Raw genomic sequence first — 19,425 nt, forward strand, 5'->3', positions numbered from 1 at the left:
CAAGGGTTCACACCTTCCTGGGCTTCAGTTTACATGGTGGTGAAATGGTAATGAGGACACCCCCCTCCCGGAGTGGCTCTGGGGCTCCTGGTCCTGCACAGAAAGCGCACACACCACAGTAAGTGCTCGGTAAAGGCTGTGCGAAGAGTCTTGAGGACCAACACTGCTGTTTGGATCTGTGGATCCAGCTTGAGCCCAGGGGCCAACCCCCACTGTGCACGCCCCAGGGCCACATGGCCTGCAAGCTGCTGCCATCCCCCTTGGCCTCACCATCGCCAGGGGCTACCCGAGGAGCACCCCGCACCAATCTGGCTCAGCCGAGCTGCCGACAGGCCGGTCACCTACATGCCCTGCACGCCTTCTCTCGGGGCCGGTTTCCTCTAAGATGGGGTAACACAGGCACTCGGACTGAGCCCAGAAAGCCAGGGCACACTGCTGCTGTGGGACAGGCCCAGCCCCGGTCTCCTCCTGCTGGCACCACGCACACAGGCCACTGGCTTTAAATCATTTATTGATTAGTAAAGCTTAACCAGTTTGCATAATATTTTCAGTACAATATCTGGGAATGACGACTGAGAAAACCCCAAGGCACTAGAGGAGAGCATCTGAACACATGAACGAGATGGCAGAAGGTTAGTGAGGCACTGGAGAGTCCGGCTGGGGGGGACCAAGGGGGCCCTGAACACCAGCCACCACCGTATGTCCCATGGGTCTGAAGCCCCTGCCCTAGGAAGGGGACGGAGGGTGCGGGGCGGAGGAGGGCGCTGGGGCGGACAGGAAGTCCTGGTCCCTGGGGACAGGGCTGCCAGGGTGGAGTTACCTCGGCTAGACCTTCACCCCCAGGAACAAGCCGCTGTGGAAGGAGCGCATCTGAGAAGGGAATTTTCAGGTGCGGTGACTTGGAGGCAACAACGGCCAAGCCACAGCCTGACCCCAAATCCTCAGAGGGGCCACCGGCGGCGCCTTGGGGAGCTGTACTCGGCTCCCCTGGTGGACAATGTGTACCTTGGGGGTGGCCCACAGATGAATCTCCATCCCCACCCCGCAGACCCCGTCTCCGAGCACACGGCCACGCTCCCCTCCATCCCACCCGCAGCATGTGGCCGAGACAGGCAAGGGGGACAGAGGGACTCCGGGAGGCTGGCTGCCAATAGACAGGAGATAGGCTAAGTGCCGGGGTGGGGGGGGGTGGTGCAGAAGCCTACTCCACTTCCAGCAGCCTTCCCTCTGCTGCCTCAGCCTGCCTTGAAGACATTCCCAGCAATACTTCCCCACAGACCCTCTCTTCCCTCCCTTGAGACACTTCCTCTCCACAGACCAGCACATTCTGGGCCTTTCTCATTCCAATCCAAGCGGCCTCACCCCTCCTCCTCCATGAGGCATACCCCTCAACCCAGCAGCCCCAGCCTGGCTACAGCCGGAAGACCCCTCCTTGCACCTCCCCTCACCCAGAGCATGGAAAACAAGGCCCGTGTCCCCTCCCAAACTGGCCTCTCAGGCCCCAGCCTGGATTGAGGAGGACACTGGGGCCCCCAGTGCTCCCTGGTCCTGGTTCTGATAAAGCCCTTGGTGAGAAGGGAGAGAAGCCAGTGGCCAAGTAACACAACAAGCAACCACTCTACCTCCATCTTTCTGAGAAGGCTGGCAAGACCCGGGAGGGAAACCGAGGCCATAAAAGGCAGGAGAGGAGGACCCAGGGAATCAGTGATCACTGGGTACACCTCAGCTGTGCTCAGCTTCCAGCACAAGCAGGAAGCCCAAGATCATGCCACAGAAGAGAAAACAGGAGCAAAGTGTGACCAAACCCAATAAAGTGACTCAGGTGGGCCACCCCTGCCCAGCCCCAGAGGTGCCACAATGGCCCCACCGACCTCCACCCCAAGGCACAGACCCGGGGCTCCCTGCCTAGAGCCAAGCCTGCCTGTGCCTTGGAGGGGGTGACCCATGTCCAGCAGAAGCTCAGGGGCGACCGGCCTAGAACTCAGTCTGTACCCCTGCGCTGTCCTCGGTGGTGGTGTGGATGGGGGGGCGGCCACCAGGGCTGGATACCTGCTCCCCAGTCTCCTGGTCACTAGGTTTGGGGGGCTCAAGGTCCGCAGCTTTTCCAGGAGGGGGTTGCCGAAGGGGCGAGGCTGGCGGCGAGGAGGCCTCAGGGGCTGCCACGGGCTGGGGGCCCTCTTGGGAGGGGGCCCCGTTGAGCAGAGGGCCAGCCGGCGGGGGGCTCTCAGCCCGCAGATCCCGGGCCAGCAGACCGCGCAGCTCGGTGACACTGTCCGGGGACGCAGGTGATAGTGGCTCCGAGCCAGCCTCAAAAGGCAGCCCTGCCTCCTCGTCCTGGACCACGGACACCACCTGCTTGGCACGCCGTCGCTTTTCCGAGAGCGGGGCTGCTTCCGGGATGCTGGGGCTGCCACTGTCCCCACCACTGCCACCATACTCCTCACCCCAGTCGATGGGTGCACCCTCCGCCAGCAGGTGCAAGTTGGGGTCACTATTGTGCATGACCATGCTGTCCCGGTACAGGTTGTGTTTCCTCTGCACAGCGGCCTCCTTCACAGCTGCGGAACCCAAGAGGGGGGTCGGGACATTTACCACGGGTTCCACGGCCGCCGCCACCACCTCCTACACTGCGCCCAAATATGACCCATGTCATCCCCTCCAGGCCTCCCGACAGCCAGACCTGGGGTCATGATTGGGAACTGCCCCTCCACCCGGCCAGGCCTCACTGCTGGTGAGGAGTAGTGGTTACCGGGCTGGTAACCACCGTGTCAGCCTGTCCCTCGTACCAAAGACCTGAGAGGACACTAAGGCCCAGAGAAGCAAGTCTACCCTCCTACGTCCCCACCGCGTGCCTGACCCAACCCCCAGGCCTGTCTCGCCATCCTTGCAGGAAGACCTCTCAGCAGCCCTGTCTACCAGCCCCCGGGCAGTGACAGTCCCCACCCGGCACGGTGCCGGCCCTCCCATACCCTGCAGGATGTCCTTCATCACCGTCTGCAACACCACCTCCTCGTACGTGTTCTCCACTAGGATGAACCTGGCAAAGTCCTCGAAGATCAGCTCCTGGAACCGGGGCAGCTCCTGCGGCGGCGGGGTGGGCAGGGACAGAGCAGGGGGTGGTCAGGCCCGCCCTGGGCTTGGGGACCGCGGAGGGGGCTGTGCGCGGGGGGCCGCGGCAGGTTTGGCCGGGGCGGGGGGCTCACCGACTTGCACGTGGGCGCCAGCTTCTTGAGCAGGAAGGGGATGGTGATCTGCAACAGCGCCTCCCGGAAGAATCGCTTCCGCACCGAGCTACTATCGTAGTCGTATTTCTGGCAGGACAGAGGGGCCAGGGGCGGGGTCGCTAGGTCTGACCTGAGCCTTGCCCTCCTCCTCCTCCTCCTCCGTGGGGGCAGGGGTCTGTGGTGCCTCCCCCAGGGGCAGCCATCCTGGTACCGGCCCAGGGGCCCGGCCTCACCTTGAGCACGCGCTCCAGGATCCGCTGGATGGACTTGCACAGCTCCTCCTTGGTGGGACCCTTCCCCAGCTCCTGGTGCAGGAGGGTCTCGAAGGTGTACACGGCATTGTCCATTTGCTGCGGGGCACACCATGGGGTGCGTCAAGGCCCCGGAAGGAGCACGGCCCCCTTCCTGCACGCGTCGGGGAGGGGGGGCTCCTCAGCCAGCCCCCACCAGGCCTGCCAGGGAGGCACAGGGGCGGCCTGGGTGCTCATTCCCTCGTTCACCCACATCTTTCCCGAATGTCTACTCTGCACTGGCATAAAATGCCAGGCACCGGGCCAGTCCCTGCCTCGAGAAAGCAGAGATCCTGGGCCCTGCAGGAAGGGACTTGGGGAGTAAGGAGGGCCTCCCGGAGGAAGGGGTCTCCAGGTAGAGACCTAAAAGAGGAGGCCAGATCAGCCAGAGGAACGTACGTCCCAGCAGACGGGAGCGCCCAAGAGGCCGGAGCAGGAGTGAGCATTCCAGGGGCTGCACGGGGGCTAGGGCCTAAGGCCCGGGGTAGGGGCCTACACTGGGCCGGTGGAAGGTGGGTAATGGGCATGGAGCGGGGGGGAGGGGGGGTGCTCCGGGCCCACCTCTCGCATGTGGATCTGGGCTCGCTGCTTGAACACGGCCGTGCTGGACACATCGAAACGCTGCTGCAGCCCGTCAAGCCGCAGTGGCTCCATCTTCTCATAGCAGCTCTGCATCTTGAGGGGGTGGGACGCCAGCTGGGACAGCTTCTCCATGTACTGCAGGGAAGCAGGGATGCGTGGGACCTGAGCAGGGGCCGCCGGGGCGGGGGCAGTCCCTGCAGACCCACACCCTGCCCGGGCGCTGGGGCTCCAGGCACTGGCCGCCTGCAGGGGGTGGCGGCAGGGTGAGCTGGGGGAGCCCAGGGAACGAAGGCCGGAGCAAGGCCCCGCAGCCTGGTGCCAGCAGGGAGGCTCTCATCGCTTCTGGGGCACCAGGTGGCCTCAGGCAAGTCGCTCAGCGGCTCTGAGCCTCAGCCTCAAAATTAGGAGATAGCGTCTCATGATCTCTAAGGTCCTTTCTGGTTCTCAATTTCTAGGATTCTTGCTGTCTGTGGACCCCTCAGTCCAGGGTGTGAAAGAGGAGAGCAAAGGTTATGGGATCAGATATAGAAGGATGTGCACCCTGAGAACCAGGTGACTGAGAAGTGAGAGAGATGGGCCGGCCCCCATGTTGGGGTACGTGAAAAGGCATGTAAGTTGTTCTGCCTCCCGGCAGAAGCTCACTTCTCCTTCCCTCTCTCCCTCCCCTTCTCCTTCCCTCTCGGTTAAGTCCTTTGATACTTCAGGAACCTACTTGGTTTATAAAGCCTGGTGGAGGGGGTCAGTGATCCCCTTTTTCTCTGAGTGCTGCCCCCCGTTTCTCACACCCTCAGCCCTCCGGGTGTCCAGCAGCCCCTCTGGTGACAAGTTATGCCCTGGATCGCAGGAGAGCCTGGCAGGGGCAGAGCAGACCCACGCCCAGCAGGCCCTCCCCCCCCACCCCACCCCCACCGGGCAGGGGCCTGGCCTCACCTCACCCAGCTTGTCAGCACCGCCCTCGTTGATGACATTCAGGTTCATGTCCGTCACCTCTTTGAAGAAGACATCCCGCACCTCGGTGAAGCCCTGGCTGGTGGGCACCATCAGGGCCTCCAGGATGGACGGGATGTAGGGCTGGACGTGGTTTCGGACGCACACCTCTGCCTTGGGGAGGATGAAGGCTGCACCCAGAGGGAGCAGGTGAGCTGAGGGCACCGCCGGGGGACACCCCCAGCCACCTGGAGCCCAAGCTTTTAAAGAAAACCACTAGTGACATCAGCAAACTGAATGATTTGTAGGTACATGCACCAAAAACGGGAAGGGCGTCTGGGTGGCTCAGTCGGTTGAGCGTCCGACTTTGGCTCTTTGTGAGCTGGGGCCCCGCATCGGGCTCTGCTGTCAGCTCAGAGCCTGGAGCCTGCTGAGGGGCCTCTGTCCTCCCTCTGCCCCGACTCGCGCGCTCTCAAAAATAAAAAATTTTAAACAACAGGGGATTCTGAAATCGGACCCTGATCTTTCTAAAACTCTGATGGCAAGAAACTACAACTGCTAGTCCAGATGGGTCAGCGTTCTGCTTCGCTTGAGGTGGAAAGAAACCCCTCTCTAGCCATCTTACTGCTTTAACAAAACAAAAAACACTTTGGCAGATTCAGCGAGCCTCTGGGTTTTTCACACACGGGGCCGGTGTGCCTGGGTCTGCACCACCATGTAAAAGTCTGCTTGCTCGGGGGCATGACCAGCTCCATTTGCACCCAGGGCGTGTTTTGATGTCCCTCTCTCTGGCTGGCTGATGGTTTGTTGCCCAAGATAAATGTCAGCTCTCAGTGTTCCATCCGGCTCACAACGAACACAGGTAGGAGAGCGTAGTCCTCAGGCAATGGACCAGCCCTGAAACCGCACACAGCCAATGTGTGTGTGTGGGGGGGGGGGGAGGGGGGAGGGGCCTGGAACAGACCCCGAAAAGTGAGACGTGATCAAAGTGAATCATTACAGTTAAACTGATGCCTATACTAACCCCAGGGTCAAGTCTGTGACCATAGATGAGCAAAAGGCTTGAACTTCCTTGACAAAATTTACATCTTCCAGGTCTGGGTTTGCAGAAATAGCCACAGGACAACTCCCAGGGGTCGGAAGAACAACGGCCCAGATTTGATTTCATTTTTAAAAATGACCATCGATGGGATGCCTGGGTGGCTCAGTCGGTTAAGCGTCTCACTTCGGCTCAGGCCACGATCTCACCGTTTTGTGAGTTCGAGCCCTGCGTCAGGCTCTCTGCTGTCAGCGCAGAGCTTGCTTTGGATCCTCAGTCCTCCTCTCTCTCTCTGCCCTCCCCCACTCGCATGAGCATGTACATTCTCTCTCTCAAAAATAAAAAAAAAATTTTTTTTTTAAATGACCATTGAATCAAGTCACTAGCGTGAAAAGTACACGGGTCGGTGGCACAGACAGGCGGCCCGCCCCGGCCCCTGAGGCACAGCAGCTGGCTGCCTACCTCGGATCTTGCTGGCCAGGTGCTCCTTGGAGGTGATGATCTGGTCCATGTCCGTGCGGATGGCCGCCTCCATGGCTGGCCGGGCCAGCTGCAGCTTGGACAGCACCGCCTCAAAGCGTGCCTTGGCCTGCTCGTACACCATGCGGTACACAGCGTCTGAGATCTGGGGGCAGTGCCGCGAGTCAGCGTGAGGGTGCCAGGCGGGTCCGGGACCCCCGCCTCCACACCCACACCCACCTACCTGGATCCACTGCCGCTGTCGCTCCTGCGGTTTCCCCTTCAGCCGCGGGGCGAGCTCTGCCTTCAGCTCAGGGCCCAGCTCCTCCATCACCAGGTTGCTCAGGATCTAGGACCGGGAGCCACAAGCCGGGGCAGGGGTTGGAGCATGTCCAGATGGTGGGTGCCCCTCCACGTTCCACAGGCTGGCCACTCCAGCCCCACCTCTGGGCTTGACCTTGGCTTCACGTCTCCACTGGCCTCTCTCCTGAGCATCATTCCACCAGGTCCCAACTTACCTGCTTGAGGGACCTACGGAACCCTCGGCATCGGGATCCCACCTCAGGGCCTTTGCACACGCTGCCTCCCTGTCTGGAATACCACACCCCTTCCCCCTCACTTGCACACAGAAGTATGTATGTTTCTTTGTCAAATGTCTGCTTCTCCTGCTAGATAGAGAGCCAGACTAAGGAGCAGCAGCACCCGCACCTGGTTCAGGATAGGTGATCTATAAGCGATCAGATCAAATAAGTATCTCCACCCGTCCAAAATGGTCTTATTGTCTCCTTGCAAGCCAGGAGCGGCCCCCCGAGCCCAGAGTCTCTGGGCTTGGCTCTACCCTCTGGACCTTAGGGTGACTTCCACAGTCTCCTCACCTGCACCTCGTTCCCACACAGCATCTCCCAGGTCCCGTACAGCTCCTTGGACTGGCGGTACATGCGGATGGCGTCCGTGAACGCAGGGCCCTCTACCTTGGAGTTCTCAGGGATGCCTGCTCAGGAGGGCGGGGGGGGGGGAGGGAGGGAGGAGTCCGTGGGATGGCCCAGTGGCCTTCACCAAGACCAATGGACTGACTGCCCGAACGCCCCCGCCCTAAGTGCACACACGTGCACACCCCCACCTGCAACTCCACTGCCCTCATAGTAACCGTGATGGTAGCATTTGCGATGACAGCGACAGCGATGATAACCCTCCACCAGCAGCACCAAGGCAATCTCCGTTGAACGCTCATCTTCTTAAACCTTCCCAACCACGCCCGAGACTGTCCTTAACCCCACTTGACAGATCAACGGGCAGGCTCCGAGGTCAGGCCACTGAGCGGCAGAGCCAGGCCCAGAGGTCACCACCCCGTGCCAGGAGAGGTGGCCGGCACAGCAGAGAGGGAGTCAGAGGGACCCAGGAGTCCTCATTCCAGTCTGCTCCCTCCCCTGTCTACATCAGGGCCCGCAAACTTTCCCTGCAAGAGGCCAGCCAGTAAATATTTTCAGCTTCGCGGGCCAGATGAGCTCTGTCGTTAACTCCCCAGCGCTGCCACGGCAGCGGGGAAGGAGCCACAGACGATCTGGAAACCAACGAGCCCGGAAAACTGGATTTACAAAAACAGGCAACGGGCGGATTTCTGGTCCCTGTGCCGTAGTTCTTGTTCCAGATCATTGAACCCTAAGGGCCTCAGTTTCCTCTTCTGAACAGTGGGAACAAGGACCCGGCCTGGCCTCACACATCCACCGTGAGGCTCCGGCAGCCGCAGTGAGCCGCTGCCCTGGGTCGGCCTCGCTCCCCACCGCGCCCGGGTCTGACTAGAAAACACCAGTCCTGGATTTGTGCTATTGGTGGCGTTACTGTTACTGTGCCATTGGTGGCCCCACATGATCGCGCCCACCTTCCCGGTGCTGATGAGGTGGGTCAGCGAACAAGGCACGGCCCCCCTAGACCCGGTGCTGGGGAGGCAAGCTGCAGGAAGTTGCAAAATCCGACTTGGGGAAGAATACAGTAAAGCACCGGGAGCCAGGCAGCGGGCGGCCACCCTGGCAGCACGCCCCCAACCGCTGTGTCCACGGAGCCGGAGCCGAGGAAGGGGAAACAGCAGGCGCGCCTCCGAAACCCCAGCTCCCATGGCGATGACTGCAGGCTGAGTCACTCCCGCAGAGAAAAAGCCCCTCTCGAGGGGAGGACCCCCTCTCATCTGGCTGACTACAGGAGTCACTGTCAGAGTCCAGGGGGGGTCTCAGCGGTGGGAACTGGGCGCAGCCCCACCTCTGCGGACGGCATCCTGGTCTGGGATGGGGGAGGGAGGAGGGTCTCCCCAGTACGTTTCAGGGACTGGAGATCAGGCAGGTGCGACCAGAACAGAGCAGGGGTGTTGAGCTGGGGTGCGCGCAGAGCCCGAGGTGGGTGCTGCCCACGAGGCCGGGGGAGAACACCCCCTCCCCTCAGGCTCTCAGGAGGACACGGTTTCCCAGAGACCAGGGTTTGCCTAGAAAATGTGGGCCATGCGTCACATGCAACCTCTCTCACATGAGGGCATTTCCATTTACAGACGACAAGCCAGGGGCGTTGGCAAGGCCAGGCCGCTTTCCAGGTGGCAGGACGGGGCGATGGAAGGCTGGGGAGGCAGGAAGGAGGCTGCGAGGCCCCAGGCCTGGCTCTCGCGGCCACACGTGCAGCCTCAGACCCTTAGGACATCTCTGCTCGCTGAGCTGCTGAGTTTTCTACAAGAGAGGGGCCCCGTCCTGAGCCCTTCCCCCCCACCACCCCCCCCCCCCAGTGTGGCTGTCACAGGGTAGGGGGGGCTGCGCTGTGTCCCCCCTCAGACTGCTATGTTAAAGACCTAACTAACCCCTTAGTACTTCAGAAGGTGACTGTATCTGGTGATACAGCCCTCAAAGAGGTCATTAAGATAAAATGAGGCCATTAGAGTGGGTGCCGATCCAACATGACTGGTGTCCTTAGAAGAGGGACTTGGATGCAAAGCGTGCACAGGCAGAGGGAGGACTGTGCGAAGACACAGGAGAAGACAGTCACTGCAAGTCAAAGGCAGAGGCCGCAGAAGAAGACTAAGCTACCTTGACCTTGGGACCTCCAGCCTCCCGAACCGTGGTTTAAGCCACCCAGTCTGCGGCACTTTGTGAGGGCAGCCCAAGTGGACTGAGACGCTAGCCCCGGGCCGAGACCTCGCACGCATTCCCTCATCCAATCCTCAAACAGCCCCACTTTTCCCGATGAGGAAACAGGCTCAGAGACACCAAGTTACTGGTTCGAGGACACACAGCTAGGGAAGGAATGGCAGCCCTAGGGCTCTAACACAGGACCAGCCGACTCCAGCCAGACCTGGCGACTTCCTGCCTGTGGGGTCCTCAGGGTCAGACTGAGAAAGGAAGCTGCATTCCTCAGCCCCAGGCAGCAGGCGAAGGGGGGTGGCAGTCAGACAGGAAGAGGCCTTGACCTCTGCAGCCCAGGCCCACCCTGAGGGCTCAGCTCCGTGCCCCAGCTGCCTCTTGCCACCCCCAGCTGCTCCAGGAATGCAGGATGTGAGGGGGGCCTTGGGACGGGCTGGCGTCCCCCCAGCTTGGCCTCCTTCCCCACCCCCCCCACCCCCACTTCCTGGCAGCCCCCGAGTGAGCAATTCCAGGCCCTGCCTCCACGCTGGAGGAAGCAGAGAACTTTCCCACAGTCCTCAGGGCGGAGGGAAGGCTTCTCTAAAACCAGCCACAGGATGCCCCTTCTTTCCCACCCCCTTCCACCCACAGCACCCGCACCCACGGGGCTTCCCTCAGCCTCCCTGGCGAGCTCTCTGCACGGTGCCCGGCCCGGGGTCAAGAGCTCTGCCCAAACCAGCGCATTTAGGTCTCCCAGCGATCCCACAAAGCTCGAACCTGTCATCCTCACATTGTACACGTGGGGAGCCCACCCCGGACCTGGCCTGGAGTAGCCCTGCCAGGTCAGCCATTAGCCCTAGAAACCTGGAGAGGGCAGAGCCGGGCCGGGGCTGAGGGGAGGGAGGAAGAAGGGAGGAGCGGGGCCGGTACCCAGGCCAGGCGGCCAGAGCCCAGATGGCCTCCGCCCAGCCCTGGCCCAGCAGCCCCCAGGGATCTGGGAACAGGAGGCCTTTTGTGGGCGGCCGGGCCTGGCCCAGGTGACAGCCGTTGGCCTGACTGAAGACCTGGTTCCTCCCACCTCACAGATTCCAGACCAGAGGTGGCTCTGAAAGGATGGGTGGGGCGAGCCGAGTCACCACAGCAGCCTGGCCTCCAGGCGTGAGTGCCCACACTGCGAGGTGGGCAGGAGCAGGGAGGGTGGGGGCGGTGGCTCCCTCCCCCCACTGCCCCAGGCCAGGTCATCAGGAGGAAGTCGGGAACAACCAGCACAGGCCATTCCTGCGCCACAGGCAGAAAGACCCTCAGTGCCCCACTGTCCCTATTTTGATCAAGCTCCAGAGCCCTGAAGGGCCCTCCTGACCTGGCCCAGTGCCCCTGCCAGCACTTGGGGTCACCCTCCCACACTTGCAGGGCCTCAAGCAGTTCCTCCTCTAGACTGTTTTCCTGCCTCTGGGCTCAAGGCTAGAACACTCCTCCCTCCCTCCACTCCTCCCCTCACCCAAGGACCATTCGCCCTTCGGGTCTCGGCTGAACTGTGACCTCAAGGGCGCACACAGCCTCTGCTAGCCCACCCTCTGTGCACACACAGGGGCAGCCCCCTCCAGGACACACACGCGCTCCAGGCTTCCACCCAGCACCCCAGGCAGCTGCTCCTGTTTAACATCTGTCTCCCCGGCCAGACCACCAGAAGCACAGGGGCAGGAACCGAGTCTTGCCCCCTTGCTGGGTCCTCAGTGCCCAGACACAAAAATGCTGAGTCAATGAGTGAGCAGAAAGAGAGCTCATAACTTGACAGAAGAGAACCCTGAGGCCCCGAGGAAGGACATGAACTTCTAGGCTACCCTACCGGTGAGGGGTGAGGTAAGAAATGATACGATTAAAAAAAAGTCATGGGGTGCCTGGCTGGCTCAGTCGGTGAAGTGTGCGACTCTTGGGGTTGTGGGTTCAGGCCCCATGTTGGGTGTAGATATTGCTTAAAAATAAAATCTTTTTAGGGGCCCCTGGGTGGCTCAGCTGGTTAAGTGTCCGACTCTTGATCTCGGCTCAGGTCATGATCTCACAGTTCAAGAGATCAAGCCCCACATCGGGCTCTGTGCTGAGAGTGCAGAGCCTGCTTAGAATTCTCTCTCTCTCTCTCTCTCTCTCTCTCTGCCCCTCCCACACACAGTGTACTCTCTCAAAATAAGCTTTAAAAAAAAAAAGTAAAATAAAGTTTTTTTTTAATTAAATAAGTCCTCACCAAGCATCAGGTGGACTCTCACTGTGATTCCTTACAAACACCCTAAGACTCAGGAGGGATTATTATCTCATTTTATACAGGCTCCGAGTCCCGTTGCTAGAAAGAGGCAGAATCGAGATTGCTACTCTGTGACCCAGGGTCCAAGGGCTCAATAATCATACCCCTCTGAGAACAGTTTCCCCAAATATTCCCCCCCCCCACCGAGTAGCAGAGAACTGTTTTCTTCAAGGAAGAAGGTTAAAGGGCAACATCGCAGTGGCCTCCTACAGCCCCGAGCCGGATACTTGCAACAGCTAGTAGAGCAGGGTTGCCGCACCACACTCGGCCACTAGGTGTCGCCACTCAGCGCCGAGGCCCCCCCCCCCCCCCCCCCCCCCCCCCCCCCCGCCACCCCAGGGCCGGCTGGCGTCTCACCATTGTTGCAGTGCCGGATACAGTCCTGCAGGACCGCATGCCACTTGTCCTGCTCCGCTTCCGTCATCATGCAGAAGTAGTAGTGCCGTGCAGAAGGGTGCCACAGGATGAGCGGGAACTGCGTGGGGCACTTGAGGATGGGGGCACTGCCCGATTTTGATGTGGTCCCTGAGGAGACAGGGTCCCCTGAGCCGCTGCTCTCGGCAGTTTCCGTCTGCCGGGGGAGGCGGGCAGCAGATGCCTGGGCCTGGCTCCGAGGGGCTGCCGGCTCCAGCCCAGAGAGGGCTGGCCTGTTCTGGGCTGACCAGTGAGTCAGCAAGAAGGCAGCATCCTTTTTTTTCTCACTGCATCCCCCACAGCCTGGCTAAAGGGACCTCAGAACCCCTTGATGTCTGTGCAGACTCATTTCTCAGAGCTGGTGCCGCATCTTGGGGAAGGCTCTACGCTCCGTGCAGAAAACACAACACAGAGTCAGAGCCCTCGGGCTCAAAGGCCGAGCATTACCTTCTTGGGTTTCCCTTCAAATTTCAGCCGTGCAGGCCAAAGTGTGGCTTAAATGTCCAAGGGGGGGGGGGGGAAGTCTGGGGGTGGGGGACAGAAAATAAATAAAAGGAGATTTTTCTCCATTTTGTCCCATTTTGTCCGCAAGGATATTCGAGATCCAGTGAGATAAGTGGTCCTCGGCTGGGGCCTTGCCCACTGTTAATCATACAATGACAGTTCTTCTTTGCGCCTTGGCTCTGAGTCCCCGGGTGGGGCTTGGGTGTACACAGCACCTCGAGGGGTCTACACGACACCCCAAGGTCAGTCCTCTCGGTGCCAAGTTGCCGGAGAAGACACAACAAAACACAAAGCCAGAGTCGGGGCTGGAATCCAGGAATGCTGGGCTGTAGCTGAGCCCTCAACCACACGGGGCACTGTACTCCCAAGCCCTACGCGGGGGCACAGACTGCCCCCTAGATCAGCCTCCTCCCCCCCACCCCTTGGTTTCCCTGGGATCATCTGGGAGGCAGATGTGTTCCTGTAAGGCTTCCGGGAGTCCCCCGGCAGGGTGGGGTGGAAACAGGACGCCTAGAATAACTCCTCGCAAATGCAGTACTGACTCCACAGTTTACAAAGAGGTTCACCTCGGTCATCCTCTCCAGGGCATTAAAAGGCCTCAGGGAGGTGGGAAGGGCAGAGAGTGGAACCCCCGCTGCATAGTTGTGACTGTAAGGCTCAGGAAGTGGGCAGGCAGAGCGAGAGCGACAATGGTTCAGTCCCACTGAATCCCGCTCGGGCCTCAGGCAAACCCCCCTCTCAGCCTCCCTGCTGAGGCCTGGCCATTCTGCAAATACGGGACAGGAGCTCTGGGATCAGGGCCGCCCTCCCCCCTGGCAATGTCCTGGGCCTAAGCAAGGCATTTCGGCCTGGGATGGGGGGTCCTTTACCTGGTAAGGAGTTGCCGACGAGCTCCAGGTACTGATCCACAGAGGTGAGGATTTTGTAGCCTGCACTGTTGATGACAGCCGTGGTGGGACCTGTCGCTCGTAGGCCTGAGGAAGGGACAAGAGGAATGGTCCCTCAGGGTTATAGCGTGGCCAAGCCTAACTCTCATTTCCAGGTCTGGCTCCAGGGCCCCTCTCAGTGTTGTCTGCCTGAGGCAGGGAGGAGGAGGGGAAGGAAAAGGGGAGGAGGGAGAGAGAAGAGGAGGAGGAGCCCCACCCACTGATTAGAAACCACATGGTGTAGGGGGCGCTTGGGTGGCTCAGTCCGTTAAGCACCCAACTCTTGATTTCAGCTCAGGTCCGCTCAGCTCCTCACTGACAGCGAGAGAGCCTGCTTGGGATTCTCTCTCTCCCTCTCTCTCTTTGCTCCTCCCTCACTTGCATTCTTGTTCTGTCCCTTTCTAAATACATACATAAATACATAAATAAATACATAAATATTGAAAAGAAAAAAAGAAAAGAAAAACCACGTGTTGTAGTGACCTGGATCCAGGCTCTGGGCTCAAATCCTGGCTCCACTGAACACTGTCTGTGTGATGCTGACACTAAGCTCCTTCACCTCCTGTGCTTTAGGTCCCTGGTCTATAAAACCGGGACAGGGGCAGCTCCTACCCCACAGGGCTGTGTGAGCACTGAGATGATCCATGTGATAGGATCAGCACAGGGCCTCACCACCAGGCACTGTAAGCGTGACCGGCACTGCCGTCCCTGTCACCAGCGGCGACCACTGCCTGAGTGTTTATTACACACCAGGCACCCTGCTAAGGACAATGCAAGCCTCCTTTCACAAAATTCTCACAATCCAAGAGGGCGAGTACCATCGGTAGCCACAAGTTCACACAGCCGGTACACAGCCGACCTAGGACATGAACCTGGTCTGTCCCCGTCCAGAGTCTTTGATCATTACCCTGAACTGTCCACCAAATTCCTAGGTTCTGAGCTCCACACAAGCCCCCTTGGAGGAGAATTAGGTCTGGACGCTGCTTTCATACACCAGGGTGGGTAAAAAGTGGTTCTGAGGTCATAGCTCATACAGCAGGGCTGCCATGCTGCACCTGGCCACTAGGTGTCACTACCCCAACACATTTCTTCAGAATGGCTCAGGGCCTCCGGGACACCGATTTGCAAAGTGTGGTCCTAGGTCATCAGCACCATTCAGCATCACCTGAGAACTTGTTAGAAATGCAAATTCTCAGCTCCACTCAGACCTAGACCAAACTGGGCAGGCCCAGCAACCTGTTCAACAAGCCTCCCAGGTGATTCTGATTCAAGCTATCAGTTTGAGAACCACTGCCCTGGGCAATCAGGAGGCCGCTCCCCCCACACTGTTTACGTTTCTTTAACATTGATTTTCCTTGAACAGAGGGCACTCTGGGCCAGTCCTTTTGGCTACTTTGGAGAAAATGTTTGGTAGTAGAAATTGGGTCTGTGGCTCAAACAGGTAGGGCTTACCCAAGGGCTCAAGGCAAAGATAAGGAACAATCAGCAGGATGCTTACGCACCCAGTACAGAGCAGGGGGCTGCAAGGCGGGCAAGGGAATCAGGAAGGAAAGATGGGACCCACAACCCTGGGTGGGGGGGGCGGGGCGGGGGAAAGGGAATGGCCAGACTCTTGTGGCTGTTGAAGAGCAAGGATGGGAGAGGTCTGAAGAGCTTCAGGGAGCCCAGCCAGGAAGAGGGGGCGGGGAGGGGGACTAGGGCCCGGAAATGGAGGGATTGGACGGACTTGAGGCAACCTGGAGGGTGGGGAGGGGCTAGTGGCGAGTTGGTTACAGGGGAGGCAAAGTGAAAGGTGACCCCAGAGCTGGGCACCTGGACACCTGTTTAGAGGGAACCCAGCAGAACAAGCAGGCTGGAGGTGGAGGCTGCAGAGAAGGGGCAGGGCACGAGACTCGGGGGGGCCACTGAGGCGGGGGGGAGGGGGGGGCTCACCACTTTGTTCTCGTAGAGCACCAGCCCATAGTTGTGAGGCACGAGACTGAAGCGGTTCCTCCACTTCTTGTTGTCCTCCTGGTACTGGAACAGGTTCCCAGAGAAGATGATGCGCTCATCCAACGGCACCTAGGGGGTGGGGCGGGGCAGTGAGTGAGGCGTGGCTTCCCCCGACCGTCCAGCAGGGCAAACGGGGTCCCCTGAGAAGGGGACAGCGTGCTCACCCCTTGCTGAGCACATCCCCCCAAGTCCTCCTCTTGGAGGCAAAGCTGCATCTTACCCATGAGGCAGATAAGGAGAGTGAAGTTCAGGGCAATGAAGGGGCTTCCCCAAGGTCCACCCAGAGCCATAGTGATGCCAGGACTTGAACCCAGGCAGCTTTCAGGGCCCAGCCAGGACCAAGGTCTCCCACTCTGTCCTGGCCCTAGACAGGCACGCTCACCTTGGGATAGGTCTCTGGAGTCCATGCAGGCTGCTAACCCACGCACCCCCCACTGCAGCGTGGAGGGCATATGTCCGGAGGCCAGTACGGTGAAGGCCCTAGTGCCAGGGAAAGTCTCTTTCCTGCTCTAGGCCTCAGGTTCCGCTCAGGGTAACAAAAACCTGGCCAAGGTGGCTCCAGAGAGCCTCCCCAGCTCTGTCAGCTAACAAAATGGCACTCCACAGATTTGGAGGGGGTTGGAAGGGACCTCAATTTGGAGGGTTCAATGTTTGACCTGCATCCTGGCAGACCGATGACCAATTGTGGGCATTAGAAACGCCCAGATCTTCCTGAAAAGTCCCAACTTTGACTTCAACCTCTGACTCAGTGCGACTTCGGGCCTATCCCGTCACCTCTTTTGAGCCTCAGTTTCCTCATCTGTAAATGAGAGCAGTGACAGCACTGACTTCACCTAGGTATCCCAAGTATTGCAAAGAATGTGACATGTGCAAGGATCACACAGGCAGTTGGCACCTGACGGGCAGTCCGCTCAGCTCGAGATACGCAGCAGCCAGTGTCAGGATGGCTCGGTCTGTGTCAGTCTCCCCGCTCCACAGACCGACTGATTTGGGGAGGGGGGAGGGTGGCCATCTCTGAGAGCTTGCTTCCTGAGCAAGCCCACACCAGGAAGCTCCAGGGAAGGAGATACAGAGGCCACAGGGAGCAGGCTGACTCCTGGACGGGCGGAGGTGCAACAGCTTCTATCTGTTCTGCAATAAATACGGTGACTTTTGCAAAAACTAGACACGTATCCTATGTAATAACAGGAGAAAGTGTTATTGACGTGCCTAACCCTTCCCAGCTTCCTGGCTCGGCTTCGGGCCGCCCCCTGCAGCCGGAGCCAGGTGTAAGCCCTGGTCCCAAGCTGTGGCCCCCGAGGCCCTGCCTCTTCACAGGGGCCCCCTCTTCCCAGCAACCTATCCGCTACTCTTCAAGGGGAAATGCCAAAACACTCTTGGAAAATGAGGGCCATTGTACTCAAACAATAGGACCCCCTCAACTGCTTCCTATCGGGGGATAAAAATATTTACAGGAAAAGAAAATGGTTCCCCCTACCACGGCCCCCCACCCCCACCCCATGCGCACACACAGTGGGCTTTGCCCAAGTCACAAAGCTGTGCTCAGTGGGCTATATATAGACAGGGACCTCCTCTCGACCCAGCTCTCGAATCTCCATCTTTTCTAGAAAGAAAGAGCAGACCGCTCTCCTGGCACCCTAGTAAGATCCTTGCTAGTGAGACCCCAGGCCTCCAGTTTGGAGGCAGGAGCCCTGACTCAGGGGCAGCGGGAGGCCTGGGGAGGCCTTCCCAGCCCCCTCGCCCCCCAAGTCCACCCCCAGATCCTGAGGCAGCCCGTAAAGGGCGGCTACTTGCGGGTTTGGGTTTTATTTTGAAGACTTTCAAATGGCAGAGTCGTGTTTCCATTGGAAGGCCTGCTGGAAATGAAACGGAACCTGACAGCCCCAGGCGAAATATTTTGGACTCTCCAAAGCTCTCCAGCGCTGCGAGGGGAATCTTCAATGGGTGGGGAGCGGTCAGAGCACAGACTCCAGTGCCGGCTCCACCGCCCGTCCCACGGGAGCCCTGGACGAGCAGCTCTGCCTCTCTGAGCCTGAGCCCATGTCATGGGTGTGGACAGAAGTATAACCCCCTCAGAATGAGGCCGTGCCAGCTAGAAGAGCTGCACCCACACAAAACAACTGCCGTTTTTATCATTTCTGGGTTGTTGCTTTTTTTACTACTATTACCATTGTTACTGTATTATTTCTAATAAAAACAATTGATGTTATTATGACAATTAGTATTATTTCTATTAAGATATTATCATGAGGGGCGCCTGGGTGGCTCAGTTGGTTAAGCGGCCGACCTCGGCTCAGATCATGATCTCGCGGTCCGTGAGTTCGAGCCCCGCGTCGGGCTCTGTGCTGACAGCTCAGAGCCCCGAGCCTGTTTCGGATTCTGTGTCTCCTCTCTCTGACCCTCCCCCGTTCATGCTCTGTCTCTCTCTGTCTCAAAAATAAATAAACGTTAAAAAAAAAAATAAAAAAAAAAAGATATTATCATGATTTACCACAATGGCCGATTTCCGGAGTGGCAAAATGGGACCAAAAATCCCTGCTTTTCAGGGATTGTAGGTGATTGATTTCATTTTACTCCTCTTACGCGTTACTTCGGTTCTCCTACAATGAACATGAAAGGCATTACTAGGGGCACCTGGGTGGCTCAGTCAGTTAAGGAGCCGACTCTTGATTTCGGCGCAGGTCATGATCTCACGGTTCCTGAGTGTGAGCCCTGCATCGGGCTCTGTGCTGACAGCGCGGAGCCTGCTTGGGATTCTGTCTCCCTCTCTCTCTGCCCCTCCCCTGCTTGCTCTCTAGATCTCTCCAAATAAATAAAAATAAACTCAAAATAAAAATAAACAAATGAAGGCATTACTAAGGGTGTTTTTCATGCACAGTGATTCTCGTGCCTCGCTCTATCAGAGGTCACCCACTTCAGGGACCCAGGCAGCCTGTGATGTTTCTTTTCCAAACAGGGGAGCATTCCCAGCTGTGCCCACCCAGAGCAGCTCACCTGGGCTTTCCTACCACACAAGTGTGCACCTGCCAGACACCCGGTGCAGGCACCTCTGCCCTCTGTTGTCACCAGGTGGGGAGGTGGCCACGACACCAAGGGTCCAGACAACCTTTCTGGTCATGTGATGCTCTCGGGCTCCGATGAGCGGCCCTGGCCCACCCTCCAGGAAATCTGGAACCTGGCTGGGGTCCTGCCTCCACCATCCTGGATGAGCCACTGAAAGGCCCAGCGGAGGCCCCTGCGCGTGCTGCTCCCACAGTCTGATGGTCTCTTCTCCTAGCAGGTCCTCAGCGGAGATGGCCCTTCTTCTGAGGGGCCATTGTGGACCACCCGGACAAGGTCAGAGTCCCCCCCCAGTCTGAGTTCACTCTGTCCTCTCCTTCGTGGTACCCAGTTTGTCATGTAAATGACGTTTTCCTGTCTCCCCGAGTGTCTGCGGGACCAGCGAGGACAGCATGGCCCCTCTGCTGCCCCAGCTCGGTCAACTGTGGCACCGACTGTGGGCCTGCCTGTCTTCTTTCAGGGTACTCCCTCTATGTCATCAGTAGCCATCCCCCCTCCACTCCCTACCCCCCCCCCCCAGCTGACGCCTCCAGCCATCCCCAATCCCCCTCCCGCTGAGAAACCACCAACACATCCTGAAAGCCAGGTCAAGTGAGCCAGCTCCGGCCCCCTCGGGT

At 59.1% G+C, this 19,425-nt stretch overlaps 1 protein-coding gene across 1 annotated transcript in view; it reads right to left on the reverse strand.

Annotated features, from left to right (window-relative positions):
- Window positions 1–494: 494 nt before the first annotated feature.
- NIBAN2 (niban apoptosis regulator 2) overlaps window positions 495–19,425 on the reverse strand; it is a 53,236-nt gene continuing 34,305 nt past the window's right edge. Inside the window, 13 exon segments of the mRNA XM_053908301.1 lie at window positions 495–2,558; window positions 2,970–3,081; window positions 3,204–3,311; window positions 3,458–3,574; window positions 4,076–4,231; window positions 5,027–5,214; window positions 6,525–6,687; window positions 6,766–6,870; window positions 7,397–7,512; window positions 12,270–12,437; window positions 13,700–13,777; window positions 13,780–13,804; window positions 15,689–15,817. Coding sequence (XP_053764276.1) covers window positions 1,975–2,558; window positions 2,970–3,081; window positions 3,204–3,311; window positions 3,458–3,574; window positions 4,076–4,231; window positions 5,027–5,214; window positions 6,525–6,687; window positions 6,766–6,870; window positions 7,397–7,512; window positions 12,270–12,437; window positions 13,700–13,777; window positions 13,780–13,804; window positions 15,689–15,817 — 2,049 coding nt within the window. The 3' untranslated portion in view covers window positions 495–1,974.

The sequence above is a fragment of the Panthera pardus genome, unplaced genomic scaffold (genome assembly GCF_024362965.1).
Source record: "Panthera pardus isolate Hobbes unplaced genomic scaffold, ASM2436296v1 HiC_scaffold_20, whole genome shotgun sequence".
Classification (NCBI taxonomy): Eukaryota; Metazoa; Chordata; class Mammalia; order Carnivora; family Felidae; genus Panthera; species Panthera pardus.